This window comes from Penicillium subrubescens (assembly GCF_028828155.1).
Source record: "Penicillium subrubescens strain IBT 31985 chromosome Unknown utg000006l_segment0_segment0, whole genome shotgun sequence".
Classification (NCBI taxonomy): Eukaryota; Fungi; Ascomycota; class Eurotiomycetes; order Eurotiales; family Aspergillaceae; genus Penicillium; species Penicillium subrubescens.
In genome coordinates this window covers 1,017,879-1,044,794 of record NW_026643156.1, presented here as the reverse complement: position 1 = coordinate 1,044,794, position 26,916 = coordinate 1,017,879, and the positions used below count along the sequence as shown (strand labels likewise).

Genomic DNA, 26,916 nt, shown 5'->3' with positions numbered 1-26,916 from the left:
GTGTTCATATCTCTATCATTTCCAATTGCAAATTCATTTATTGACTCTTCCTATCTGACGGCAAAATAATAATGCAGGTACTACTCAGCACTAAGCATAAGCAGTAGTGCCAAGCATCTACCCTGCGCCACTCGATGTTCGATCCGAGTAGTTGTGTGGAGTTCCATCTTGGGGTGATACTAGCCGATGCGACCCCGAAAGTATAAGCAATACAGCCTCCATCCTGAACGTTATTTCCTTTCCATTCCATCCCACGGAATAATCCTCACACATTCGACAGTGACGCAAGTCCTCAAACTCCTCTTATTCTCCTTGGTAAATAAATTAAGCCGCCGGAAGTAAAATTCACCGGTCTGGCGCATACAACCCCCAAAAAAGCTCTCGAGTCGCACTGTTCCACGTTTAGGCAACCGCTTTTCCCAAAAGCTTACCTGGCCCATCTCACCAACCACATCTCTCGCCCCCTAGGTTACTTTTTGATTCTGTCTTTTCGCCCAGTATCGTAGGCAGAACTCAAATCACTAATGATGTGGTGCGACCCCACTAGCTCATTCATATAACACCCGATTTCCCGGATCGACGGGAGGTTATAGCAATCAAGCTTCGGTGCACTTCTTGTCTCCGTTGGTATGGCTATTCAAGGGTCCACCAGCTTCCAGTCTAGTCTCGACGCTGCAGCTGCACCGGCTGACTCGGTTCTGCAGGGGATCCCGGAAGAGGAGGAGGGTGTCTATCTGCTCCATGATTATGACCTGGAGGGTCATGCTCAGGAGTCGAATGCTCGAGAGAAAGCTGGCACTTCAAGGAAGAAGACATCACTAAGTTCTCGGCTATTTCCATGGAGTTGTGGGCTTAAGAAATGCGATTCAAGGCTCTGGTGGAAGAGGGCGCTCTTCTGTGGAACTGTTAAGCGGCTGTTCTGGATTCTAGTCGCTATCCTGTATTTTGAAATACTCTTGTCATCTCTCGGGCTCAAGACTGATTGTATACAGCGGCCTCGTTAGCCTCTTCTCCTTCGCATGGGACAGTATCCTCTCCGTCCTCGCCGATAGTCGCGATGCAGGCATCCTCCCCGGCCAGCGGCCCTCACTCTTCTCAGACTGGCTCACACATGGCGTAATCCCAATCGCCTGCCATTCACACAACGACTACTGGCGGCGGGTTCCGCTATTCTCAGCCTTAGCAGTAGGCTGCACTAGTGTGGAAGCCGATATCTGGCTCGACGGCGACGAGTTACTCGTCGGACATACAATGCGCACTGTACTCCCGAATCAATCACTGCGCAGTCTATACATCGACCCCCTTCTCGATATTCTAGAGCAGCATAATCCTGCCAGCAATGTCTCAACATCAGAGACAGAATCACCAATTGAAACAGACTTCGCGCCAGTCGGCGTCTTCGTCACAGAACCCAGTCAAACTCTAATCCTACTCATCGACTTCAAAGCATCCCCCGAACTCCTCTGGCCCCTCCTCATGAAAAACCTTCAACCTCTCCGCCAAAAGGGTTACCTAACACATTTCAACGGGACAACACTCATTCAACGCCCGATTACCGTCGTAGCAACGGGTAGCGCACCTTTCCACCGCATCCAAGACAGCACCACATACCGCGACATATTTTACGACGCACCGCTCGATAAACTCACCCTCGAACCCGAACCTGAATTCCAATCTACCACAAACTACACCTCGGATACAGAGCCATCATACACAAAGTACAACAGCTACTACGCCTCTGTCGACTTCCACGCCAGTATCGGATCTATCCCGCTGGGTCGACTATCGCAGGACCAGCTGGCTAAAATCAGGGCTCAGATTGCCGCTGCACATGACCGGGGCTTGAAAGTGAGGTATTGGGGTACACCTGGATGGCCGGTTGGATTGCGGAATTATGTGTGGAGGGTGCTGGTTCGGGAGGGTGTTGATATGTTGAATGTGGATGATTTGAGGGCCGCGAGTAGAGTGGATTGGAGGGAGAAGGGTTGGTGGGGGTGAGTATGTGTTATTTTTCTTTACACAGAAATCAAATATGGACTTCAAGAAATTCTCATGTTGAATGTTTATTCGTAGAGGAGTCACATAACGAGCATCTTACTAGCATTTCACTCGGTGGTTAAAAAGTAATACCCCTTCGCAGTCCTTCAAAGTCCTCCAATCTCGTCAGTAGATTACCTCCTATGACCCATTCATGACCAATTGGCTTTCTTATGGTCCAACAATTCGTCCATCTTTTGCCAACCTTCTGTTCCAAGAATTGCAGTAATCCAAGTAGCGGACAGTAACCAGGGCGCGCCCTAACAGCCACCATATCCTTAGCATCGAGTTTCTCAGACTCCAAGAGATCTAGACGAAGGAGATATGCATATCGAATCTCTTGAAATCGCCATAGTGGGATAAGTACCAACTCTGCAAGGAGATGGAAGTAATTAATGGAGCGTACTTGCCTTTATTATTCTTCTCTATCCCGGTGACAACTTCGAAAGGGTGGTCTAAGAATACCGCCTTGGCATTTGCTGGAATGAGGTGTTAAATTAGTTCCAGGCTAGAAGGATTCGTAGATTTCAATTTTTGGTACGTACCCTTGATCTGTTCACGAATCAAGTGTACTTGAAGTGGGTTCTGCACAAGAGCTTGAACTCTGCTTTCGTGGAACTTGATTCGAGTCATGATATAGATTTGAATTGATAAGCTTAATCCAGATAGTTTAAGTGTTGAGAAGCCTGGTTGGTTACAAGGAGGAATCGTGAGAGTGAGTGGACAAGGGGCTTGCTTAATAGAAGACAAAGAAGCAGCCCGGTACTTCCCTGGCGCTTGAAAGAAATCAAACGTGGGTTATCCCGATTCTGGTGCCCAAAATAGTTGAAAGTTCCTTTGTCTTTCAGGTCGATGTTTGCTTTGGAGCTTGGAATAAATAAGGTTGCTCTGGAGGAATCACCATGCCCATCATATGCAAATCGGATTATCAGTCTGTCTAATAGTCTTTCTACTCGTCTATCTCTCTTGACTGGTCTTTCGAATGGTCTTGCGAATGGTGTTTCTAATCAATGGACAAAAGAAAGATAATGTCGCCAGTTACCATAATCTCTCATTTTCTCGCATTTTAGTGATACACCAGAATATTCGTTCATCTTGGACAGGTGGGATCTTGAGAATGTCAGTTTTTTTTCGAGCTCCTCGTCTTGAGCCTTTCAATTTGACTCAAGACCGACATCTGAAACCTCGTTTCTCGAGTACAAATAAATAAGGCTGTGGCAGCCTCGGAATTCATGGTGATTTCTTTGTTCAATGCTTCTACTATTATACCGAGCTCGGAGCTTCAAAAATCATGGATCAATTTCGATTTCGTTTCTCAGCTGGAGTCCTGAGTTCTGAAATTCAAGTCCTTGATTAATTGCTGACTGTGGCCCTTCTTGCCCAATCTCTCAATTTTATACATCTACATCCTTGGCATAATGTTATCTCGTTATAATCTTCGCCGTCGTTCCAACGCACTACCCGAACAGCCCCCGAGGGTTCCCTGCTGGACCAAATTCCTCGCAAATCAATCACCGAGTCAGACATTGACATTTACAGGTCCTATGTAGATGAGATTGAGGAAGAAGAAGAAGAGGAATATGAGCCCGTTCAGCCAGCAAGTGTCAGAAGATGGAAGCGATGGGGGAGAGAGGAAACAATTAATGATTGCGTGAACCTTGATCCGGAGTGAGTACACTTCCACTAGATCAAATTTATGGAATTTTCTTTCAACGTTTGGTGTAGAGACGTTGAGGGTCTAATTGCGAGATGTCACGAAAGACTCCGGGACAATATTATGCCACATATTTTCGAGCAGAGACTTAAAGAATATGAGGCGATGAGGGAGGAGCGCAGGTAAGCCATTCTCCCAAAATTCTTCTCACATACAGATATTTTCTGATGATCACGAGAATAGACAGTTGGGTTTCTTCCGAACTGGAGGGCCTGAGTTGAGAAACTCTCGGACGCATAAAAGTCCATCGAGAAATGGAGCAAGAATTCGTCATTGGTCAAGATGAAGATTCAACAGAGCAACTACCCAACATCACAGCGAACTTGCAAGCATATCGATCTAAGAAGCTTGTACGGTATCCGAAGCTCGTTACTTATTGGTCGAATGGGGAGCAGCTTTGTGAGCAACGGCCTTTTGATTGGGATGAGTTTGAAGTCCTCAATCAAGCGCATGGTGGACATAAAGGTTTTTGGAGGGAAGGCGTAAGTATTGGAGGTTCTAATCTTGGTCTACGGTCTCACTCACAATCTCTTGTCAAGAAGGTTGGGCCTGGCTCCCAAGGTCAGTTTCCTCTCGTGACATTAGGTGGATTCCCAGGCTGGAGGAACCTTATACAGGTACGCTTTCCATCAACTTAAAGTCAAAAAGCGCACCGAATAAGAAAATCGCCAACTTTCTCGCACACTTGAAGGTCCATCTAGCCCTCCGCCTCCCAGGCTACCAATGGTGGGTCGAACTACCTTTCATGTACGACACCGGCGCAAGTTGCATGTCCATATACCACGGCGACCTAAACATGCTCATGGGCCCGCCCCGGATCCCCCCCAAACCCCTGGTCCCCCGTCCTCTACGCCTCATCCTACACAACCGCCTCGGGCGCTACACTGATGAACGTCATCGAAATAGAAGTCACCCTCCTCGACAGTCGCGATCCCAGCGCGAAAAGTCTAACACGCTGGACTCGAATGGAATGTACCGTCAAGCCGGGCTTTTACAGAGGCGCAAGTTCAATGCCTAGATTGGATGGCCCGCTTCTTAGGAGACAGTTTTATGTGGGTTCTGAGCCGCCGGATTATAGGTGTATACATCTTGCGACTTCTGAGGCGGCGCTTGCGCTTAATCTTCCGGCGAGGGATTTGGGGCAGAATCCGCCGCCGGCACCGCCGTTTACGACGAATGCTGTGCTGTCCGGGAATAGGTTGGGGCCGCATCCTAAGGGGTTGGTTGTGCCTGCGAACATAAAGAAGGCTATGCCGGTGCCGGCGGATCCGAATGAGGTTCCTCCTTGAAGAGGATCGTTTTGTTTTGGTGGGTAGGGGGTATGAGAAGTTCATGTACTGAGATTTTCTAAATTCGGTTCGGTGCAATGTATAGATTCATTGTTCGTTTCAATAACTTAGTAGTAAGACGACCAATCGCGTTTTCTTATGAACGAACTATAAACAACTAACACCCATCCTAATCCCTTTCAAAATACCAATCAAAACATCGTTCCAAAAGGTCATAACCCTCTCAAAGAATCATCATAAAGTTCGGGTTCCGGTCATCATTACATCCGGCATATTTATCATATTTCCCATTCCTCTTGTCACGATTCACCTTTGCACAGTATAGCACGTTAAATAGAATCCTGTCAATAACATCGTTATTAGCATCACATTCCAAACAGAGATGGAGAAAGAGAGGGAGAGGGAGAGGGGGTAGTGTCAAACTCACATAAACCACGCAAACACCAATAATCCCAGAATAATAGTATGTCCACGGTGGAAGTACGGTTTATCACGCGCGGGATAGTTGAACGCTGTAAAAAAAAACCACCAGCATTAGCAATTCCACCACAAAATAGGAGACGGTATAAGTTCTCGATGTAGTCTGGAGTCAAGGGCAACATACTAGCAACAAACCCTCCACAATTCGCGATCGCAAGCTGCAACGCAGACGTAGTCGCCCTCTTATAATGACCCGCCGAGTTATTCGACATCCACACCAGGATACAGGGTACACTAGCGTATTGACCCGTAGCCATGAGGAAGGTCATTCCATATTGGACGTGCGGGTTCTTGACGTGGGAGATGACGGCGTAGCCGATTATAGCGATGGGAAGGGTGAAGAGCATTACTGTGCCGCGGAGGCGGAGGCGATCGGAGATGAATGCTACGAGGACTGTAGATTGTTAAATGTGCGTTGTTTTGGAAAGATTGAGGTTGGAAGGGACGGGGGGAAGGGGGGGGATGGTTACCTGTGATTACGGCTGCGACGGCGTAGGGGATGACGGACCATAGTTGGACTTCGTTTGCGTCTTTGGCGAAGCCGAGGTTTTGGATGATTGTTGGGAGCTAGTGAGCGTTAATGACGGCTGTTTTTTTTAGAGCCGGGGAGGGGGATGGGACGGGACGTACGAATAGACCGAATGAGTACATTCCGGAGAGAATGCCAAAGTACGCGGTGGCCGAGAACCAGACTTGTGGCTCCAGGATACCTCGACGGACTTCGGACCATTTGAATGCGTCTTCTTCGACGGCCAGAGTTCTATGGTCTGTTAGATGATGTTAATTTAAGAGGGAATGAGTGACCTCTTACCCATCCGGTGATTTGGGGTTATCCAGCAGCAGTCTCTCCCGACCAAACTCCTTCTCCTCTTGGGTCAAGAAGGTTGCAGTCTCCAAGGAGTTGGGGAGGACGAGGAAGCTCAAAGCACCGCACGCAAAGGTCTATATGATCAGTCATTATCTATAGTTCCTCCGATTTTTCTGGGTGAACGTACCAGCAGTCCCTCGATGATGAGAATCCATCGCCAGCCTTCCAGTCCACCACGTGGACCAATTTCTGCCAGGCCTCGAGCAAGTAGACCTATTTTCATTAGCTTCATGCCAGAAAAATAACATGGCTTCGCCACTTACCACCAAATGCACCCGACAAGGACGCAGCGGTATAAAACAGACCAATGCGCAGCGCCAGGTCTCCGCGTCGATAGAAAGCAGACAAATATAGTACCTATAACCCATCAGAAAACGTCCGTAAAAGAAACTCGACACAACGTACCATGCCAGGGAGCAATCCTCCCTCTGCGATTCCCAGTAATGCCCGCACGGCGACAAAGCCGGCATAGTTCTTGACGAACCCCAGACACATGGTAATAATACCCCACAGCGCCGTCAAAAAGGGCAGCCACAACTTTGGCGAAGCCTTCTTCAGCACGAGATTACTCGGCAATTCGCTGTAGGTTGGATGTCAATTCTGGTTCTAGTTCGGACCGGGCTGGGCTAGGCTAGGCTGGACGCCTTGATGTGACTGCTCACCTGCAGATATACGTGAGATAGAACACGGTCAGGCCGACATCGTACTGATGATCAGTGATCTTAAGATCTTTCTCCAGGCCGATAATTTTGGCATTTCCAACGTTTGTTCGGTCGAGGAATGAGCAGAGGAATAGCAGTGCTAGCATAGGTAGGATTCTATCGCTTGATTAGGGGTTGTGACTTGTTTTTTTTCTACTCTGTCATGGGTGACTTACCGAGTATCCAGCTTAAATAGCACCCGTCTTGTTAGCTTCTGCTGGTGATCATGGTCGCCAAAGCGATTGAGTTCGCTTTGCTTGGGATCCTCCACTTCCATCACGCCTGGCTTATGTTCCATGATCAATCAATGCGTGATGTCCTCTCCGTCGAGTCCTTGGTGCGTTTTCTGCAAGGAGGTGGAGAAAGGGAGAGATGCAGAGAATGAAGAGACGAGAATGTCAGCGACCTTGCAGGACCAGCCCAGATAAAAAGAAGGAATCTTGCCCGCGCTCGGAGGCCAATTCTACAGCCGATTCATATTGAGTTTGGACACTTTAGTCTTTGGGTGTGTATTTTTTCATCTTGTTTCCCCGCAGTTCCCCGGATTCGCTAATTCCGTGGGGGGCGACTTTGTTGGGCTCCCTAGTTTCTAAGTGGATTGTTGTACATACCGAGTACGGTAGTTGAGTACTGTCGTGTTGCTTAGCCAGTTTGGCACTTTTAGCCTGCTTGGCTGTTTCAATGGTAAAATGACCGTATCGCCATTGTTATCTGAGCGCCCGGTATCGGCATCCAAAAGTGCACGCCGGACCTCGGGACTTGATCCTTCCCCGTTGCTTCAAATTGGCATTCGGGAACTTGGATCTTGGACCTTCAACACCTTCCTATTCACCACCTCTCAGAACAAACCATGTCCAAACTCTCCACCAGCCTAAAGGCATTGATCAATTCCCCCGCCGCACGGCCACATACCGTGCCCGCGCCTCCAAATATCGCTCATGTCTACCGGACTATCCAGCAGACAGCAGCGGCTAACAATGTCTCGCAGCCCTCGTGGCTTGCGCTGTCGGTATGTCGCCATTTTTCTAATCCAGCTGTACAATTCCAATCCCACCAAGATAGCCATAGCTATATCCCAATTCTATTCAAAGCACTAACACCTCCTACCTAGACCGCCGCAACAATGACCATGAACTCCCCCGAATCCCTCACAGCCCTCCACGAACTCATAACCACCACAAACCCCACAACCGCCCTCCCCGCCGCCGAACTCATGCGCGAAGTCGGTCTCAAATGCATCAGTTTCAACGGCATCCCCCGCACAATCAACTGCCTAAACGCCTTCCGCGCAGCTCTCCCCGAAGAAATCACCTCCAACCTCTCCACAACACCAACCCGTACCCCCAACCCAGAAAATATCGCCTCCATCTCCGCCCGCGGCCACGCCCTCTGGGACTCAATCTACCGACCCTTCGAGAAAAAGCTCTACTCGAAGCTTGGGGCGTCACACCCGGATCTGCCCGTGCATATCCTGCACGCGAATTACGGTGCGCTGTTGTCGGATCCGGAGCGGGAGACGGGGGCGTCGGCGGGGAGGGTGTTGACTTCTATTGTGGCGGTGGCTTGTTTGAGGGCGCAGACGGGTGTGGGGCCGCAGGTTTTGTCGCATGTTTTTGGGTTGAGGAAGGCGTTGGAGGATGGGAGTTGGGAGGGGGATGTCGAGAGTGAGGAGGGGGCAAGGTGGTTGGCGAGTGACGAGGGGAATATGTGGATTTTGGAGAGTGTGGATGCGATTGTGGAGGCTATTGGGGCTGGGAATGGGTCGAACTTTGCGCCGGGGAGGGCTAAGTTGTAGTGGAGGTGGAGAGTGATTAGGAGATATAGACATTCGTTGCTTGTTATGTTGTATATAGTATTTTTCGCTCTTAAAGGTAGACCGAACTCAAGGGAAGTCAATGTACATGGAAATATGATACAGAGGGATTCTAGAACATGGTAGATTAGAAGCTATCAGCGGAGTGAGAAGTACTCAGGTCTGAGTGACTCGAGAGTAATTGGCGACAGTGAGGGCATATCATGCACAGACTGATACCAGACAGGAAGCATCTAATATCCCATATCATACTTCTTATTTAAAGACGTTATCAATTCATTGCAGAAAACTAATATAATAGAGAGTCAGTCAAATCCATCATGATAAGAGAACAATCAGAATTCTAACAATGCATAATGCAATCTACTGTATATACAAATCACCCCGTATAATATGAACCTAGACTTCCATCCACCGTCACTCCATAATCACCAAATTCTCCGCAACCGTAAATTCCGCATCAGTCTTACTACGCACCTCCTCCACCTCCACACCTGGAGCCAACTCCGTCAAGGTAAGTTCACCCGTCTTCCTATTGACCTGGAAAACACACTATTCCCCACCAAAACAGTCAGCATCAATCCCAAATCTCTGGAATGGACATCCACTTACCAAATCCGTAATAATAGTACTAACAACATTCGCCCCCGTCAACGGCAAACTACACTTCTGCACAATCTTCGGCGATCCATCCTTAGCTACGTGGCTCGTGGCAACGACGATTTTCGTCTGGTCCGGGTTCGAAATGAGATCCATGGCTCCGCCCATGCCCTTGAAGACTTTGCCCGGAATCATGTAGTTGGCGAGGTCACCGTTGGCGCTGACTTGGAGGGCCTGGGATAGAAGTTAGATATTGAGGAAGATATTTATGAAGGTATATATGTAATTGGTTCGGTTCGACTTACACCCAAGATGGAGACGTCGACGTGGCCGCCGCGGATCATCCCGAAGGATTCAGTGCTGTCGAAGGTTGCGGCGCCGGGGACGAGGGTTACGGTTTCTTTGCCGGCGTTGATGATGTCGCTATTAGTTGGTTAGTGGCTTTATTTATGCTAGAATGTATGGGTGAGTAGGGATACTCACGGATCAACCTCAGCCTCGGTGGGATATGCGCCCTATTCAAATCAGATCAGTCAATAAGCACACAAAAAGACAATCCTTAACATAGTGATCAACATACCATGCCCAAAATACCATTCTCCGATTGAATCCACACCTTGACATCCTTCGGCAAAAACGACGGCGCAAGAGTTGGAATACCAACACCCAGATTCACATAATATCCCTGCTTCAACTCCTTCGCCGCCCGACGACCAATCCTCTCCCTCTCAATCTGCGCCGCATCCTTGACAGATCCGTTTGCATCGCCCGTCTCGCTCTCACGCAGTTTCTTAATCTCAATGTGTTTCTCGTCGGTGGCTGGTACGATGCGGTCCACGAAAATACCGGGGAGATCTACGTCGTTGGGATCGATTGAGCCGATGGGGACGATGTTCTCGGCTTCGACGATGGTTAGGGTTGCAGCTTTGGCCATGATCGGGGCGAAGGCTTTGGTTGTGTATCTATAGTGAGGGAGGATGAGTAACGATGTTTGAATGCAGTTGAAGACGGGGTTGTACTCACCGGAATACACAGTTACCAGCTTCATCGACCTTCCATGCCCGCAGGATCGCAACGTCGCCCGTCAGGGCAGTCTCCATGAGATACGTCTTGCCATTGAACTCGCGTGTCTCCCGTGGTTTACCCGATTCGAGCACCTTGCCGGATTCATCCATTCGCACGGGGATCTTTCCCTCCTGGATGAACGTGTCTAAAACAATCAGTACACTACATCTCGTCTTCTCTCCGCCTCAGCACTGTATAAACTTACGAACACCAGTCGGCGTGAAAAACGCCGGAATCCCCGCCCCACCAGCTCTTAGTCTCTCTGCAAGTGTCCCCTGCGGACACAACTCAATCGCAATCTTGCCTGACAAATACTTCTTCTCCAACGCCTTGTTGTTCCCTAAATACGACAGGATCAAGCGATCGATCTGACCCGCGTGTGTCAACGTCGATAACCCGCCTTTACCCGCCGCACCGGCGTTATTCGAGACGGCAGTTAGCGAGTGCAATTGATCCGCGCCACGGCGGTGCATCGCGTTGATTAGTGTTTCTATACCAGTCAGCTTATCAACACATAAACAGAATCTAAAACATAATCTGAATTTCAATCCGAGGAGTATCAGACTCACCTGCAACACCACAAAGACCAAACCCCGAGCTCAAAATCGTCGATCCACTCTTAATATCCGCAACCGCAGCATCCGCATCCTTATACACCTTCGACCCGCCACGTTCAATCTTCAGCGCGAGAGAACTAGCCTGCGCCGTCGATGAGTACCGGCTCTGCATGTGCGACTGCATGTTCGGCCGAGCACTTCGCAGCGCCGATGGCCGCGTACTAGCGACACCGACAGCGCATCGGGCGGCCAGGTATAGCCGTGGTCGGCAGGGTGTGAGCGCTTTACGCGATAGCGTTGAAGAGGATACTCGTAAAGATGCCATTTTGCGTTTTTGTGTTTTGGTTCATTCTAGAAGAGAGAGAGAATTGGAGAGAAGCTTGCGATTAAGAGCTCTGTTGACAACGGCTCTTCGGGGCTACTTTTGGTTGCCGAGTGGCGGCGGCCGAAAACGGGGCGGGTCGAGGGGTTGACCAACCAACCTACTAACTGTACTGTAACTAACAGCTCTAGTGCAGTTAAAGCAAAGGTCGGCATTGTTCGGGGCTCAGTGGATGTCCGGGTATTCTTTTTACTCCGGCGTCTGAGGGATTGATATCATTGCGCTAATTTACAGCAGCAGTTCGCATACTATACATCATGGTGTATTACCGAAAATCGTCGCAGCCGTGGCCGTATCCCCCTCCAAACCGACCGAATCTTACCAACTTGTTTCCCGGCCGGAGACTTCGAGTTCGAGCTCGGTCTACTTGATCCTCCTGCGATAATTCCCTTTCATATTCATGTCTTTTCCCACTATCCCACCTATCAACATTCTGCGGAGCTAACGTTCTTGCCTCCGGGTGGACATCATCTTCAATTATGTATCAGCTCTGTCTGCCTTGCTGAAGCTCTTCTTCGCGAAGCCGTTGCTTTGCAAGGCCCCGGCTAGCTGCAGCTTCGATTGTGCTTTCACCTATCATACTTGTACCCGATGGACCAGGGGTGAGCATTGTGTGATCGAGCATGGTAGGTGTTGTGTTGTAGGGATGTGCCAAGTAGAGCAGAGCTGTGTAGGTTTGTAAGATCGGCCGAGCCTTGAATCAAGAATAGAGGTTTTGATTGGGGTTTATGTTTGCATGGATTGATGTTATTTCCACGTTGGATAATCTTGAGGACATAGTTTTATCGTCTGACCACGTATAAAGTCATGGAATGGAGCATTGGAGTGTCTTTCGTGAGGTTCTTGGCGATGACGTTCTGTTGGACCCATCAGAGAATGGAAGCTGCAAGTTTGAGATGGGCGACTGAGACACCGAGAGCCAATCCCACACTTGGATACTGTAGGAATAGATGGTATATATAGAGATTGCTCAAACGGGGGTTCACCCCTTAGATGCTGGATATCAACGCTCTTACCAAATACAAAACTATATACAAAGCCCCAATCAGACAAATCCGACATAACATCCTCAAAAATTAAAATCAGTACTCGCAAAATCAAGCCAATCCCAACTAAGCATATCATCCACGGGTACATCCGGTATAGACGCACCAAACGCACTCCCAGCCCGATTAACCGCATCGATAATCTGATCATCCGACATGGCCGAGAACTGCATCGGTTCCGTCCACAGATCTCCCGGTGGGAGAACGGGTTGTGTCGCAGTCAGCGAGGGACCCTGTTCACTCAGACACGTGTTCGGTATGACAGGGTCTGGCAGATCGAGTGATCTTGTATCAGGACGAGGGTGTGAGTTCGACATGGCTGGTCCGCGGCGGATAAGTTCACGTAGGAATCGTCCGTATAACACTGACGCGCCATTACGGTGGGATGGCGTCGCGCCGATTCTTTCAAGGACGCCGGCTGTTTCTTCGATTAGGGTTCTCACGCTGGGTGCTAGACTTGAGCGGCTGTCGCCTGGTGTCACGCTTAGACTAAGCGCGGAACATGCGGCGAAGGAGATCATGATGACGGTGTTATTGGGCATGGATTTCAGGCGGGATTCGCCTTGGATAGCTGCTCGAAGGACGTTGAGTGCAGAGGAGAGTCCTGCTGCGCGGAAGAACCGTTTTACTTCGACGGGGGCTGTGGGGTGGTTGATGACGCCGCCGTAGGTGGATAGTTGAGTGTGTGTGACTAGAATCTCGACGTATGGCGGGAGAGATCGTGGACCGCCCTCGCTGATGGCTAGTGCCCATGTTGCGAACCAGCGCTCGTAGAAACTCTCGATGGTCGTTTTGATAGCCTGGGCAGCTTCGGATCCGGTGTCGACGATGCGATAGCTGTCGCAGCTTGATTTGACTTTTCTGAAAAGCTCGTCGAGGTCGCGGCGTAGAACGGCCATTGAGTTCATCGGTCCGTCGCGTCGATCGGCAATGTCGGATCGATGCCAGGCGTCGCAGTTCTCGATGAGCGCTGTTGGAGGGACAGTGTAGCTTCTTCCGCGAGCAAGGCAGACTCCTCGTTCGACCACGAATAGCGCAATCCATGTTCTCTCTCGCCGTCGGAGTAATCGACGACCCCATTCGGAGTTGGGATTGACATCATCGAATCCATCCATGTGTAAGGCTCGCTTGGCATCGATGCAATCAGCTCGAGCCAATCTACCTAATGATTCCTTTTCGAGGCTTGACGAGGGGGTGACGATTTTGTTCAAGGATAGGTCCAGTGCCACTGTCAGTGCCATGGCGATATATGAACAAGTATCATCATCTCCAAGCCGTTCTCCGGGCGCCATCCATGGTACATTGGCCATGAAGGCCAGTACAATTTCAACCGATCGGTATCGATGTGTTATCACACGCTTAGCTAGCCATTTGCAATGCCTAGATAATCTCGTAGATAGGGCAGCGGCAGACGGCAAGAAAAGAGCCGCTCCTGACATGATCGAGGTAAACAAAAATGACGACTGCGAGCGCACAAAGGATGCCGTATGTACAAGGGGATCCAGCCCCCATCGCGTATGTGCAAGATTTTGGTAGAAACTATAGCCGTCAGATTAGCAGGGCTTTATTCCAAATTCTATTCTTTCCGGTATGACTTACAAAGAAAACAAAGACTCTGCCTCGTCGAACGTGACAAGTCCCAGATCTACTGGATCCAAGTCCGGTCCAACATCCAAGTTCGCCTGTGCAGGTACAAAGAACGATTTTGCACTCACCTCGCCCGAGTCATTACTTTCCTGTGGTACTGTCGACGGCGCAACAGACGGGGGCATGGGTGACTTCTGGGCATGTCGAACGCCCGTGGGAGACAGTTGCAGATCCGAAGCCCTGGCCAGTAACTGTAGAGGATTCTCCGCATCATCAAGAGTAAGACTCTCATCTACCATCGCCTCCGGCAGACCGCGCACACGACCAGAGCCATCTGCAAATGCATCCGAATCACCCTGTAACTGGCCCTGGAATCGACTCAGCAGCTCCTGAAGTCCCGAGATAGCTTTTTGGGCATCATCCGGACTCGACGAGTCCACTTTGGGCCTTTTAATAGCCTGCTCAATCTGGTGTATAGCCTTCTCCAGGCCTTTGCGCTTACTACGATCAGTCAGCGTCAATCTCGTCCACAATAGCAGAAGCTATACTTACTTCTTCACCCCCTTTTGCCTCCCCAAATGATGGCTGGGAACAATACAATCCGCATTACTCTGTCGACACTTCTCGCAGCTCGAGTGGCCCGCCGGCCGGTTACAGCGGATCTTGCTCCGGCGGCAGTTCAGACATGCAGGTTGTTTGCCATTATTGGGCTGCTGGGCAGGCGACGAACTGCTCGCCGACCGGACCTCCATGAGTTTGTTTGCAAGCTAGCTGGAGAGGTCATGTGACGAGTTTTGTTTGTTCCATTTGCGCTTGTGCTGGGCTCTTTCCAGGTTGTGAGACTCGCTGTCGGCTCGGCGTCGGTTACGAGGAAGGTGGAGGAAACTCGACCACGCCGATTCTTGTCCACCCCCCGTCTCGCTCCATTCATAGATTCATAAGTCTCCGCCTCTTCAACCAGCCCTGCCGGGCTAGCTCAATCGGTAGAGCGTGAGACTCTTAATCTCAAGGTTGCGGGTTCGACCCCCGCGTTCGGCTATTCCTACAGATAACCTGAGATCATTTCTTTTTTGTTGTGTTGGAATTGGTAGAGTTTTGGAGATTTTAGGGCAGTTGGTGTACCATTTGATATTCTTTTTTTTGTTGACAATTTTTTTGGTTTGGTTTACATGTGTAAGATGTTTGTTTGCTTTGACTAATTGAGTGGAAGCTTGCCTGGATGCCTGGATTATGTTGTTCTGACGGGTCTGGGATACATATATCGAACATACACCCGCTTATGTTTGAAGCACTTAGGAAAACATTTTTTTCCTGCCAATCAATCAAACTCTTCAGACGTCTCTACTTGATCGGTTGCCATCTTTCCTGCAATCGTCCTCACAAACACCCCGAACGAACCCATACTAATTTACCAACCTACCCGGAAAGCTACACGAAGACTTCGGTTCGCTTCGCAGGCTTCCATCGGCATTAGCTATTTCGTAAGTTGACACGATGTGTCCACACACAAACAACATTTCAACAAAAAACCAAATTCATACAAATTGATCATTCATCCTCATTCAAACAAACTCGGTCGGGTATATGACAACATTTACTTCTGGCGCGGGCTCACCAAAGTCCACATATCCAGCGGCTTAATGCTAAACGCCCCATTGGCGTGCAACTTGTAATTCTTATCCTCCAACTCAAACGAGACATCTTTAATGATACTCGCCAATGTGAAGAACGACCACTGCCACGCCCACGCCTTACCAATACACTCGCGCTTGCCATTGCCGAAGCCCTTCTTCGCGGCGGCGGGCAGCTGGTCCCATTTCTCGCCGAGGACTTGCTCCGGCTTGAACTCTTCGGGGAACTCGAAGACGGCTGGGTCGCGGTTCACGGAGTTCAGGATTGCGATCATGGGCTGTTTGTTGGGGATTTGGTACTCGCCGCCCGCGAGGAGGATGGGGGTTTTGTCGTTCTCATCTTTGGGAGGGATGGGTTCGATGTTGAAGCCTGGTGCGGTTGCGGAGAGACGGATTGCTTCGCGGAGACAGGCTTCGACGTAGTTGAGCTGCTTCAGGTGGGCGAGGTCGATGGGGTTGTTGCCAACGATGGAATCGATTTCCTCCTGGGCCTTCTTGAGAGGCTCCGGGTTCTCCATTAGGTAGTACAGGGCGTAGGAGACGAGGTTTGCGGCGGTGGCGGCTCCAATGAAAATGGTCACGATCTCGTCGAGATGTTGCGAGTCTGTGAGTTTCTCACCGGTCTCTGGGTCGACGCCATTGAGGATCGCATCCAGCATATCCTTGCGAGTCTGGTCGGCATTATTCAGACGGCTGTTTTTGATGTCTTTGGCGTACGAGCGCATGGTTTTCGTGAGAGAAGAGAAGCGGCTCTGGTAGAGAAGATTGAGAAGCTTTGGGCGAGTTGGTCGCTTCATCGCTTCCATCGTAGCACCCTCCCATGCATCGACCATCTTCTTCGCCTTGACGGATTCCGCGTCCTTTCCGAGCACGTTCACCCGCTGGTTGAAGAAGCACTTCATGCAGGAGGCCAGCAAGATTCGGTCTAGATCATCGGTGGCCAAGGTACGCTGCTTGGTTCCGGATGTCCACTTTTTGGTCAGATCGGGGATGACCTCGGCCATGTCGACGAAGACAGCGTCTGTCGCTTCCTGAGTGACGTGGGGGTACATGATGCGGTGGGCAATGCCCCAGGACTTCATCTCACTGTGTTTGGCAGTGAAGAGACTGTCATGCACGGAATAGCGAATTTCCAGAACGGGGCCAGTCACACACTTGCGGAATCGTGTTTCGTCGCAAATTTCTTCGAGAAGGGCGACGCTGCCAATGAAGACAATCTGGTGACCCAGAGCGTTGATCTTGAAAATGGGACCTATTGCCCACGATTAATCTAGCTGGCTTGCGACAGCTATTCTCAACCTCTGCACGTACCATATTGCTTGGCCAGCTTGTTCAGCGAGTTCCAGGTCTCGTTGGGGTTGACGTCAAAAATGTTACCCAGCAGTGGCACGCCAGCCGGGCCAGGAATCTCAGTAGGCATGATGGAAAACGGAGTGGGGGATTATCGCTATACTATAACACAAACAACAAGAACTTCCACAAAAAAGAGCAGAGAAAGTAGAGGAAGGACCAGAGAGAACAGAAAATCAAGCTGGAGCGACACAAGAGCGACACAAGAGCGGGGGTGCAGGGACCTAAAAACTTCAGAGACCGGACCCTCTTCAGCTTTTCGCCTCTCTTCAGCTTGCATGTTTTCCCGATCGACAGATCTTATTGACCTTGTTCATTGGACCCAAGAACGGGATTAGCGCCTGTCAAGGCTCCATCGTTCATCACAATGTTCGGCGTAGCTGGCAAGATCGGCACGATCGCGATGTAATAGCGCAGATTGGCGGGCGCTGACCAAGCCCTGATAGGTAGTCCGCCAGAGCTATCTGGAGCCCATCTGCAGCCATCGGGGGCCACATCTGGAGAGGTCTAGCGCACTACGGGCTGTAGTGCAGCCATCGGGAGGCAATAGGGTTCGTCTGGAATGTCAGCCAACTTGCTCTCCGTAAAGTTTTGTGCCTTGTTCATGTCGCGCCCGTATCGCTCTCGGAGTCTTGCTCCATCGGTCCCCATATGCACATGTTGTTGACCGCTGTTGTGGCTTCTGCCCCTTCGCTCGGGTTGTGGGGAGCTGCTGCTTTGTGTGTTGTGCTGATGATCTTCTGGATGTTGATTGGCGTAATGGACACGATGTGCCGAATCACAAACAGTCTGAGTGGCTGCCAGCCGCAAGCTCGGGCGGCGAGTGGGTCTCTAGTCCGTGATTGAAGCGCTGGGACTCCGGGAGGCTTGTTGACATCATGTTGATGATCCACTTGAGGAGGCTGGGGCGAGGGTTCCCATGCTATGATGGTGCAGCTTCTTTCAGGGTAACTGTAGATTGTGTGACCGAGTTCTTGCAGGAATGGATCGCGGTCGAACTCGTCCAGTTGTTCTGCAGGTATCACAAACATGTCAAGTTTATACCCATACCCGCCGATCCCCGCTGATTGCGAGGATAGCCTCAAGCCATCGGGCAGGGCATCCATTCATATACCCAGGGAATTGACCCTGATTACCAGTCAGGCTCCCCTATTCCCAATTCGTTATAATTCGGTTAGAGTCGTTCCTTAAACCCGTAGTGCCCGTCGTGTTAACAGTTCCTCGTTGCCAGAAACACGCTCGGACAAGTGGGGCTCCCACGAAGAAGCTGCCACTCGAGCGCTGAAAGAACCAACTGTGACCGTCGACAATGAACGGCTTATACGCACGCATCATAGCACCCTCGGACCTTGTCCCTTTGTATATGAAACCACCGAGGCCGATGGAAAGTCCATCTGGGTAGTAAGCATTGGGCCCAACGTGCCAATGTACGACACACACGCCGGCGGACGCGAGATCCACATCCACCCGGAGTATTTACTCCCTCAGCTGTCGAAAGTGTATAGCGGGAGTCGCCCGGATCCCCTGCGTCGTGGAATCAATCCCCGACGGTTTCTCACAGCATCGGACTTGGAGTTATTGCGCCGGTTCTTTCCTGCAGCTGTTGGTGCGCGGGTCCTCATCTCGGGGTTTATTATTGTATTGTTTCAAACTCGCAAGGATATCGAGGCGTCATGGTTGGAGGGTTGTGTACCGTCGTTTGGACTGCTAAGACTGGGATACGGAATCGCAGTTCACTATCCCGCGGTCGCTGTCGCCGACAGTGGCAATGCAGTGGCTGGCTCGCCGGAGAAAAACGAGTCTGTCACATCCTTGGGTCTGAAATTGCGATTCGCAGATGATTCACAAGGTATCGCGGTTGCGACTCATGGCTTTGTTGATTTGAGAACAGCGCAAGGGAACATCGCGCATAAGGAGAAGAGTTGGCTGGCAAAGACCAAGTCGACATTTTCAAAGGCGACCGCGATAAAAGTCAAGGAACGTGTCAAGATGGGAGCTGCCGTGGACTCGCCGCTGGGGAAAAGCGTGTGGTTCGTTCAGGAGCCGAAAGAGGTAAGACGGACTGCCAACGAAGGAGAAGGCGAAAGGAGTTCACGAGACCTCGTGACTGCTAACATGATAAGAAAATCGGACATGTCACGACGACATACGACCATCCCCTCGCGTGCTCGTCCACATTCCCACAGACCATCGACCATGATACCTCAATTGTCACAGGAGATCATCTCCCGAAAGTCTTGAATCCACCGCGTGCACCTAAAATCATTGGCTGGGGCAACTATTGTGATGCATTGGATGGCAAGCTGGCCTTCACAATGACACTCAGTGCTCTGAGCGAGACACCCAAGCAGAAGAGTCGGATGGACCCGTTCGGCACCATGCAGAAGGCTGCCGTCGAGGGAACCGAATATCTGTGGAACAGAAAGGCGCGTACACAATCAGCTGCACTACTGTGGCGAGCAATGCACGACGGCACTGAGAAGGAGGGACTGTCGGGCTCGGTACTGTGTCTGGGAGAACCCACAGAACCCAATTGTCGTGCAGTCTTGTTCAAGCATTTTGAGACGCCAATTAGCCCCCAGCATTTCCATGTCAGTGGTGTGGCCTCTGCCCGGGGTGATACCTCGTGGTCGAGTATCGATGGAGGCTTTGTGCTACCTCCTGAGATCCGCACGGCTGAGATCATCTGTGAGACGGACGAGTCTACGGGGCTGCCACTGGAGGATCAAGCGTGGGATATTGAGTAATGATGGTAGTCAGGACTAGCACTTATATGTCATGACCATACTATTGCTGAGGCTGGAGTCACTCAATCGAGCATAAAAAGCAATTAAAGATCCAGCCAAACAAACCGAGTTGGAGATGGGCTAGTGTCAGAAATACTCATGGAAGGCTTTTTTGTGGAATGATCATTCTCAAAATCTCTCCCATTCCAGCTGATTTACAACATGAGCTTTGCTTCACGCACCCGGTCAAAGGCTGTGTACCAGGAACTCTCAGTGCTCAACTCGGCATTGAGCCCCAGAGCCCTCGCCTCACTCAAATCCAAATTGCGATGAAAGTCCACGAGTTTCATCATAATCCCTCTTGAACCAGTATTCCGAATGCTGGTGTACATGATCTCTTCCATGGGGCCACGCTCCTTGCACAGGGCCTGGAACTCCTCCTTGTGGCTTTCGACGTTATCTGGTCCAGTGACACTACCTTCACTAGGCCCGACATCCTCCAATCTAAAGTATCAGGCGAGGATTGGCCAGCGCTTCTCCCATGATAATGGGGCTGCATCATCGCCGATGTTGAAAGTTTGGGAATGAGCTTCTTCGGTATTCCCTCTCTCATTGCTGCGATGGCGTCAGCTTCAGTTGATGACAAGCTCGATAATGTTATCGCTGCTAAGCTTTCCGGCGCTGGTGCAAGCCAAGAGGAGGTTTATCACAAGGAGAAGAGCTGAAGTTGATAACCTACTAGGTTTTGTGGGTCCCCTTCCGGCTGTTTTATTTCACACCCGTGAGAAAGAGGATCTTAGCTACAGTAACTCGCCTGACCCATGGCCGTGAAAAGGCTTAGATGCCGAAGAATGTATCATTTCAAAGTTTGAACCCAATATGAAATTTCGTGGAACTCAAACTAAGCCCGAGTTTTAATTCTGGGAGTCAGGCATAAGCGACCAATCTTCAAATATGCGAGAGAATGGATCGACTTGAGTCTCTTCCATGTCAAATCCTATCCCCAGCATGCTAGATGGCCAAAGCTCGTCGTCTACCAGATCAGATCTGTCTGGGAAGGGCATGTCCATGTCTACTGTCACGACCGTATTACCCTCTGCCGGGGCTACCGAGTCGGCAGGGACCTTAGTTATTGTAGACAATTCTTCTGTAGTATCTGAATCGTCGATTCCATTTTGATTCTGAAGAAACTCAAGAAGTGAGAACTTGGACGTGGTTTGCCCTTCTTGAACTCCTAGTTGTCGCAGACTGGACCGCCATGCACATGTGAGTGTCTGAGAAAGCATTTGGTCTCTGTGCATATTGTAGAAACTGGTCACAATATCAAGGCTACTTATCAGAGTATTTATTTCCGATTGCTGTAGACAGAATATTAGCCATCGTTTCATACGAGCAGGGAAGATAACGCTTACGATTTCCGCGACAATTGGGTAGATCGTTGCCGGTCGCTCCAAAATAGAGACGATTGTCTGCAATGATACTTTCAAAGTATCGTCGTGGTCTAACTCCCATAGATTGGCGATGATATTGGCGCATTGGTATGCGTAGATGCCAATTGATTGATCCGTAAGTCTGGTAAGGTCGGCTTCACGCAGCGTATCGGACCATAAGCTGCACATTTTGATAGCATGATGTAGACAAATGCTTCGGCATTGCTCGGCGTACGAAAGTGGCACTTCTTGCTGAACTGGTTCTGGAACAGACTCTCGAATACCGGAGATCATCATTCTATAGAGATCGCAGTAGCATTGATGCCAGAGTGAGTGTAGACTCACGTATCCCGAAAGGTCACTTGTATAGGCACGGCAGAGAAGATTCCGTGAATTGTTTCGCAGATGATTGGGTAGACAGAGGGCAAAACCATTCAGCAGGTTATCCAAGTTTTGTATTCTGTCTCGTGCTGTATAGGGATTGGTTCTGGATGAGATTATTTTCTTGGTTAATCTAGATAGAATTAGTTCGGAACCCATCAAGTAGCGCGTAAATGTTTACTTACTCGAGAATAGCGTGCCGTATGTTCATGAGTCGAGTGATATGTCCCATGATTCCGATACCTGCCTCCAACTCGGCGTTCGCGTTGGCTGGCTCCAACACAGATGTTTCAATAGGAATATCAAGATCAAAATTTCTTCCCTCGCACGGCAAGCTGATATGCATCGTGCTTGCTGTGCAAAGGGTGAGTTCAGAGATTCCTCCAGCATACATCTTATCAAACATGAAAATTGACCACATCAGCCTTCGGCGGCTTTCTCTCAACACGAACGGCAGTTTATCGGTAGTCTCATGGTTCAAGCGCATGCCATATGCCATTCGCGTTGCCAAAGCGGAAGCTGTCCACATATGGGAGATTTTTCTCTCAAGTGAGTACCAGCATACCAATAGGACGATTAGTTGCAGGTTTTGAATTTTCATCTCGCCTGTTCGCGACCAGATTTGTGCTTCAATCTCTTCCAGCCATCGTGAAACATAGCTCTTATCAGCATTCTGGTTGATGAAGCGCGAGGCAATACCGCAGACGCAGCACAAGGTCACCGGATCGAGAGTGTCATGGTGAAAATCCCGCAAAAATGACGATTTATGGAGGAAATTGAACTGTGGAATGACGTGGAAGTACTTGAAGTATGCGTTGACATGACTTTCGAGGAATATCTTGTTTGATGCAAGGTTGATGTCCTTGACGGAATTGGACTGAGTGAGGTCAAAGACACCCGGAACTGACTCTAATCCATTCAAATCGCGGAGGTTAGATAATGTCGGTTCGTTCAGAGTGTTATTTCCAGGACATGGTGCTGGGTCCAATGGAATTTTCCGCCGCTTGCTGGGCAGGTATTGACAGTCAAGTCTACGCTGTTCACAGTTGCGACATGTCGGCCATCCGCCACTGCATCGGGACTTTGATGCACGGCAAGGACGACAAGCTCTAAGTCCACGCCGTCGCTCAATCCCGCCAATCGTGTACTTTGTCCGTTGCCTCGAGTTCGCCGCATGCGCTTGGTTCAGAGGTAAATTGATGCCAGCCGAGTCATTCGGGGCCTTCAAGAATGAGCAAGTGAAATTTAGTCTATTGCAGTTTGAGCAGCCGTTGAGCTCACCATCGCAGCGGACCTAACTCAGGTTAGTATCTGAGCTATAGATAATTTCCTCCTCAACGTACTTTTCGCTTCCTACACTGCAAACAAGTTTGCTTCTTGGTTGCATCATCCGCCATTCTGTAGAACTCCCAGGATCTCGCATAGAGAAGACTATGAGATGGTTCAAAGCAGCCTCTAAAATTCCATCCAATCGATGAGGACATGACTCTTATGTATGGCGAATTACCCGAGGCTATGATTGGGTTCGTGCCGACCGGTTTCCCCACACAAAAGACCACCTTGAGGCCTATCGTAGACTTTCCCCGCATTTGCACGTATTTAAATGCATTTTAAGCCACTTGAAAAACGTGGCTGGCGGCTTTCGGTCACCGATAGCCGGACTCTCACTCTGTGAAATCGCGGTAGTCGGCCGTTCGCCATTTGGTCTACGCATGAGAAATGAGGCTTTGGCAGCTTAACAATTGCCATGAGAAGATGTGATTCAAAAGTCAGGGTTCGCCCTCAGTAATGAAAGGAGATGTGAGAGGGCCTACGAGAAATCGTCTGGACAATCGAGCGACTGAAAATAGTCATGGCATTGTCATCAATCACAAAGCACTTCAATCGGACGCTTGCGTTGTCTTGCACGTTGATTGCACTGTCACAGCTCAACTATGGCTTCGATAATCAAGCGTTCTCGACAACTCAGTCGATGACTGCTTTTACTAAACAGTTTGGAGAATATAACCCAAAGACGAAGCAGTACGCTATCCCAGCCTACTTTCTATCACTGCTCAATAGCCTGAACTATATCGGATTCGCGGTCGGTGAGTGTTGACAGACCATTCTTGACGGCTGAATTAGGCTGATGAAAATGCATCGTCAAGGCTTGATTCTAGGCAGTATGGTCAGCCAAAAATATGGTCGGCGCCTTTGCATGTTTGTCATGAGTTGCTACGCTCTTGTCACTGCAACCATCACTGTGACTTCACAAAGCAGAGAGCAAATACTCGCTGCACGTATATTGAATTGTGAGACGCGCAGAAAAATCGAGTTTCTATACCAGGATCTGACCCTTACAGATGTATACATTGGCTTTGAGCTGTCTGTCGTCCCAGTATATCAGTCTGAGATCGTCCCAGCTCCGGTGCGTGGGTTTATTGTTGGGACATACCAGCTGAGTATCAATGTGAGTATACAATGCTATTATTTGGGGATGAATCATCAACTGACAATTACATAGCTGGGAGGAGTTATAATCAACAGCATCTGTCGTGGCACTAGCACCTTGGAGGGCAATAATTCCTGGAGAATTCCTTTTGGCTTATTCTATGTTATCCCCTCTATCATACTCTGTCTGATTTGGTTTATTCCAGAGGTAGGTATCTCTACCTTTCCGAGTCACTATATTACTCGTCTAAAATTCTGTCGTTCCAGTCACCTCGTTGGCTCCTACTTCAAGAACGCGTCGAAGAAGCCGAAAAATCCCTCAAGCGCCTCCGCTATGGAACAATGACTGACGACGCAATTGCTACCGAACTAGCGTCCTTGCAAGTTGGTCTTGCCATCGAGCCAGAAAAGGGTGCATTCAAAGAATTATTCCAAGGGGTCAACCTCAAGCGCACTGCCATTGTCATAGCAATCAGCTTCTTCCAACAAGCTACCGGCCAAGCCTTTGCCAGTCAGTACGGCGCGATATTCATCAAGTCGCTCGGGACAATCAACACCTACAATTTCACAATCATCACTAGCTGTATTGGCGCGCTGGTCTGTCTCTGCTCAAACTTTCTCAACGACAAGATTGGTCGACGAAAATTGTTCATCGCCGGTGGCATCATACAATTCGCAGCCTTGCTCACCATGGGTGGTCTGGGTACGGCTAATCCTGTTACTAGACAAGAGAGTTCCGCAATAGCCTCTATGGTTGCAATTTTCGGTGTCGGCTTTGGTCTAGGGTGGGGACCTCTCACATACGTCGTCGTCACAGAACTACCTGCGTTGTCGCTTCGTGATCACTCACAGCGCGTGTCATTCCTGACTAACATCGCTGTGAACTTCGCGGTGACTTTTTCTATCCCGTATCTTCTTGATGATAAATATGCCGGTCTCCACTCGAAGGTTGGATTTATTTTCGGGAGCATCGCAGTATGTGCCTGTGTCTTTGTTTACTTCTGCGTGCCAGATTGTCAAGGGAAGTCACTTGAAGAAGTGGATCGGCTCTTCCACGAGGGTGTGCCTGTGAGAAAGTTCCGTGACTATTATCTACCGCCGCTTGATATTGTCCCAACGGATAAGAAGGAGCTTGAAAAAGAGCATGAATCCATGGAAAAGGTTTGAAGTCTAGGGTTTAACGCGAAATAATGGCACAATTTGAAAGGAGGTCAGAGATAGAAAGCTGTATTGTGGCATTGAGACAGTCTCGAGAGGCAAGGGGGAGACTTTCAAATACATCTACACTTTTCTAGAAAAATGGCCTTCTTGGCCGCTACTTAGATAAGCTTTTACTGAGGCTTCTGTAAACCCCAGCCAGAATATAGGATGATACTGTGTCTTAATAATGGATGTATTCTGTGGTGTGCTTGAATGCCACACTCAAATAAAGAGACGCCAGGTCTCAAGTAGAATTAGAGATTAAGTTATGTTTCAAAAACGCTTCACATCGCCGAAAATATTCGATCTCTTGCCGATCAATGGATGGGTGTTAGAACCTGATTGAAAGTCGATGGATTCGGACCACACCAGCCATACAAATCGCAGCGACACTGTTCCTCGGTTGCACAGCTAGAATGATGGTCAGTCTTAGTTTCTGAATAATGAACAAGTTATCAACGTACTAGACAGCAGGCATCCCAAAAATAATATGCCACAGCTTCTCAATCAGCCAACCAATACCATAATTGTCCGTCATGTCAGTGGTAGCAATCCATTCAAGAATGCGAATATAATCACTTTGAGGACGTTCTTGAATTCGCTCCCTAGTCACGGCAAATTGTGCGCAGCACTGATGGCCGATATCAGTCGGTGCTTCGCTAGGGTCAATTCCAAGGAGATAGCCAAGAAGCTCGGGTAGTTGATTGATCATATACTGGTAGTCCCAATCAATTGTTACGGGATGTTCTTGGAATATTGTGCTTGGACAGCCGGGTCTGTTTGTGCATCGTAGATTTACGTAGCCGTTTATGCTGACAGCTTCGTAGCGGAGGTTTTCGAGCACATTTGGGGTGTTTGGTCCTCCAACGTCGTTGTGCCATTGCTCTTCTCGGCCGTGTATGAAGATTGTATAAGGTGCGAGGTTATCATAGTTGTCGATGATGTAGCTGAGGTATGCGCTTGCTTCGTGGCCTTTTCTAGAATATGGGACAAGGAATTCGTCATCGGGGTGCTCGTCTAGGGAGTAGACGTAAGGTGTGCATTTGCTGTTTGGTTTGGTTAGCTGTTGAGACCCGGACAATTTTTGAACGATGCTGAGAGAAGGTAGTAGCTTGACATACTAATCTTCGCAGAATTCATCTATCCAATCCGTTGATTCCGGTCCTGACCTTGCAGCCACAATACTGACGTCCTCGGCATTTTCGTGAGGAATAACGGAGCGCTGCAATCCACCGTTAAATATATTATCCAACTGGTAAGTATTTGAACTTTCCCCGTAGGGATCATTCTGTGATGATTCCTCTGCTGAGGTAGCTCCATTCAAAGTGGAAAGGGAGATTTTGTAAGGGCTCGTGTTGTCTGGAAAATGACCTGTGAGCTTCGGAATGAAAAGAAAACTCTTGGTGCAAACTATACCATCTGATAGTAGATTTTTCTTTTGGGCTTCTTCAGCCTGAAGCTCTCCAGTCCTAGACTGCCATGGCGTTTGATCCCTCTCAGACGCCAGATCTTGCATGCGATAACGGACTAGTAAGAAAATGGCGGGCACCGTCAACAATAGAAGGACCCTTTTGAAACCAACTGTGGGCTTTCGAAACATCGAGAGCCCGAAGGACCTCGATGAGCTTG

General features: G+C 49.4%; 12 protein-coding genes across 12 annotated transcripts; 5 read left to right on the top strand and 7 right to left on the bottom strand.

Moving 5' to 3' along the window:
* Positions 1-629: 629 nt before the first annotated feature.
* On the top strand, positions 630-1,998 carry N7473_008925 (phosphatidylinositol-specific phospholipase C/glycerophosphodiester phosphodiesterase family protein; the record flags this gene model as incomplete). Its single annotated transcript, XM_057154864.1, has 2 exons — positions 630-940; positions 993-1,998. 2 exons carry the CDS (start codon positions 630-632, stop codon positions 1,996-1,998), a joined length of 1,317 nt encoding a protein of 438 aa, XP_057005994.1.
* Positions 1,999-2,346: 348 nt separating this feature from the next.
* On the bottom strand, positions 2,347-2,670 carry N7473_008924 (uncharacterized protein; the record flags this gene model as incomplete). The annotated part of the gene is made up of 2 exons (XM_057154863.1): positions 2,347-2,516; positions 2,583-2,670. The coding sequence occupies 2 exons, from the start codon at positions 2,668-2,670 to the stop codon at positions 2,347-2,349; spliced, it is 258 nt and encodes an 85-aa protein (XP_057005993.1).
* A 1,335-nt stretch (positions 2,671-4,005) lies between these two features.
* N7473_008923 (uncharacterized protein) lies at positions 4,006-4,769 on the top strand (the record flags this gene model as incomplete). Its single annotated transcript, XM_057154862.1, has 2 exons — positions 4,006-4,312; positions 4,369-4,769. The coding sequence occupies 2 exons, from the start codon at positions 4,006-4,008 to the stop codon at positions 4,767-4,769; spliced, it is 708 nt and encodes a 235-aa protein (XP_057005992.1).
* Positions 4,770-5,263: 494 nt separating this feature from the next.
* Positions 5,264-7,387, bottom strand: N7473_008922 (uncharacterized protein; the record flags this gene model as incomplete). Its single annotated transcript, XM_057154861.1, has 11 exons — positions 5,264-5,381; positions 5,468-5,552; positions 5,645-5,914; positions 5,991-6,087; positions 6,151-6,280; positions 6,332-6,462; positions 6,516-6,601; positions 6,652-6,745; positions 6,794-6,968; positions 7,051-7,206; positions 7,266-7,387. The coding sequence occupies 11 exons, from the start codon at positions 7,385-7,387 to the stop codon at positions 5,264-5,266; spliced, it is 1,464 nt and encodes a 487-aa protein (XP_057005991.1).
* A 552-nt stretch (positions 7,388-7,939) lies between these two features.
* N7473_008921 (uncharacterized protein) lies at positions 7,940-8,884 on the top strand (the record flags this gene model as incomplete). Its single annotated transcript, XM_057154860.1, has 2 exons — positions 7,940-8,098; positions 8,201-8,884. The coding sequence occupies 2 exons, from the start codon at positions 7,940-7,942 to the stop codon at positions 8,882-8,884; spliced, it is 843 nt and encodes a 280-aa protein (XP_057005990.1).
* Positions 8,885-9,319: 435 nt separating this feature from the next.
* N7473_008920 (3-oxoacid CoA-transferase) lies at positions 9,320-11,449 on the bottom strand (the record flags this gene model as incomplete). Its single annotated transcript, XM_057154859.1, has 8 exons — positions 9,320-9,454; positions 9,515-9,736; positions 9,808-9,925; positions 9,986-10,017; positions 10,083-10,464; positions 10,526-10,712; positions 10,773-11,057; positions 11,137-11,449. The coding sequence occupies 8 exons, from the start codon at positions 11,447-11,449 to the stop codon at positions 9,320-9,322; spliced, it is 1,674 nt and encodes a 557-aa protein (XP_057005989.1).
* Positions 11,450-12,575: 1,126 nt separating this feature from the next.
* N7473_008919 (Zn(II)2Cys6 transcription factor) lies at positions 12,576-14,891 on the bottom strand (the record flags this gene model as incomplete). Its single annotated transcript, XM_057154858.1, has 3 exons — positions 12,576-14,091; positions 14,152-14,640; positions 14,692-14,891. 3 exons carry the CDS (start codon positions 14,889-14,891, stop codon positions 12,576-12,578), a joined length of 2,205 nt encoding a protein of 734 aa, XP_057005988.1.
* Positions 14,892-15,631: 740 nt separating this feature from the next.
* N7473_008918 (uncharacterized protein) lies at positions 15,632-17,322 on the bottom strand. Its single transcript, XM_057154857.1, has 2 exons — positions 17,082-17,322; positions 15,632-17,022 (listed from the first exon to the last, which is right to left on the bottom strand). The coding sequence occupies exons 1-2, from the start codon at positions 17,188-17,190 to the stop codon at positions 15,734-15,736; spliced, it is 1,398 nt and encodes a 465-aa protein (XP_057005987.1). The 5' UTR covers positions 17,191-17,322; the 3' UTR covers positions 15,632-15,733.
* Positions 17,323-17,771: 449 nt separating this feature from the next.
* N7473_008917 (uncharacterized protein) lies at positions 17,772-19,867 on the top strand (the record flags this gene model as incomplete). The annotated part of the gene is made up of 3 exons (XM_057154856.1): positions 17,772-17,943; positions 18,352-19,172; positions 19,244-19,867. The coding sequence occupies 3 exons, from the start codon at positions 17,772-17,774 to the stop codon at positions 19,865-19,867; spliced, it is 1,617 nt and encodes a 538-aa protein (XP_057005986.1).
* Positions 19,868-20,061: 194 nt separating this feature from the next.
* Positions 20,062-23,054, bottom strand: N7473_008916 (uncharacterized protein; the record flags this gene model as incomplete). The annotated part of the gene is made up of 6 exons (XM_057154855.1): positions 20,062-20,350; positions 20,789-21,204; positions 21,259-21,457; positions 21,512-21,574; positions 21,843-22,951; positions 23,001-23,054. Coding segments are annotated over 6 exons (1,842 nt in total). The 3' UTR covers positions 20,062-20,349.
* A 455-nt stretch (positions 23,055-23,509) lies between these two features.
* On the top strand, positions 23,510-25,254 carry N7473_008915 (uncharacterized protein; the record flags this gene model as incomplete). The annotated part of the gene is made up of 5 exons (XM_057154854.1): positions 23,510-23,744; positions 23,805-23,948; positions 24,000-24,106; positions 24,161-24,295; positions 24,355-25,254. The coding sequence occupies 5 exons, from the start codon at positions 23,510-23,512 to the stop codon at positions 25,252-25,254; spliced, it is 1,521 nt and encodes a 506-aa protein (XP_057005984.1).
* A 350-nt stretch (positions 25,255-25,604) lies between these two features.
* N7473_008914 (DUF3431 domain-containing protein) lies at positions 25,605-26,803 on the bottom strand (the record flags this gene model as incomplete). The annotated part of the gene is made up of 3 exons (XM_057154853.1): positions 25,605-25,698; positions 25,752-26,333; positions 26,409-26,803. 3 exons carry the CDS (start codon positions 26,801-26,803, stop codon positions 25,605-25,607), a joined length of 1,071 nt encoding a protein of 356 aa, XP_057005983.1.
* Positions 26,804-26,916: the final 113 nt, after the last annotated feature.

What these genes read in the sequence shown, in the direction of transcription:
- N7473_008918 (XM_057154857.1), bottom strand. Translation starts at nt 17,190, where the DNA reads ATGCCTACTGAGATTCCTGGCCCGGCTGGCGTGCCACTGCTGGGTAAC. An exon ending in CAAGCTGGCCAAGCAATATG is followed by an intron (nt 17,023 to 17,081) that starts GTACGTGCAGAG and finishes CGTGGGCAATAG; the next exon opens with GTCCCATTTTCAAGATCAAC.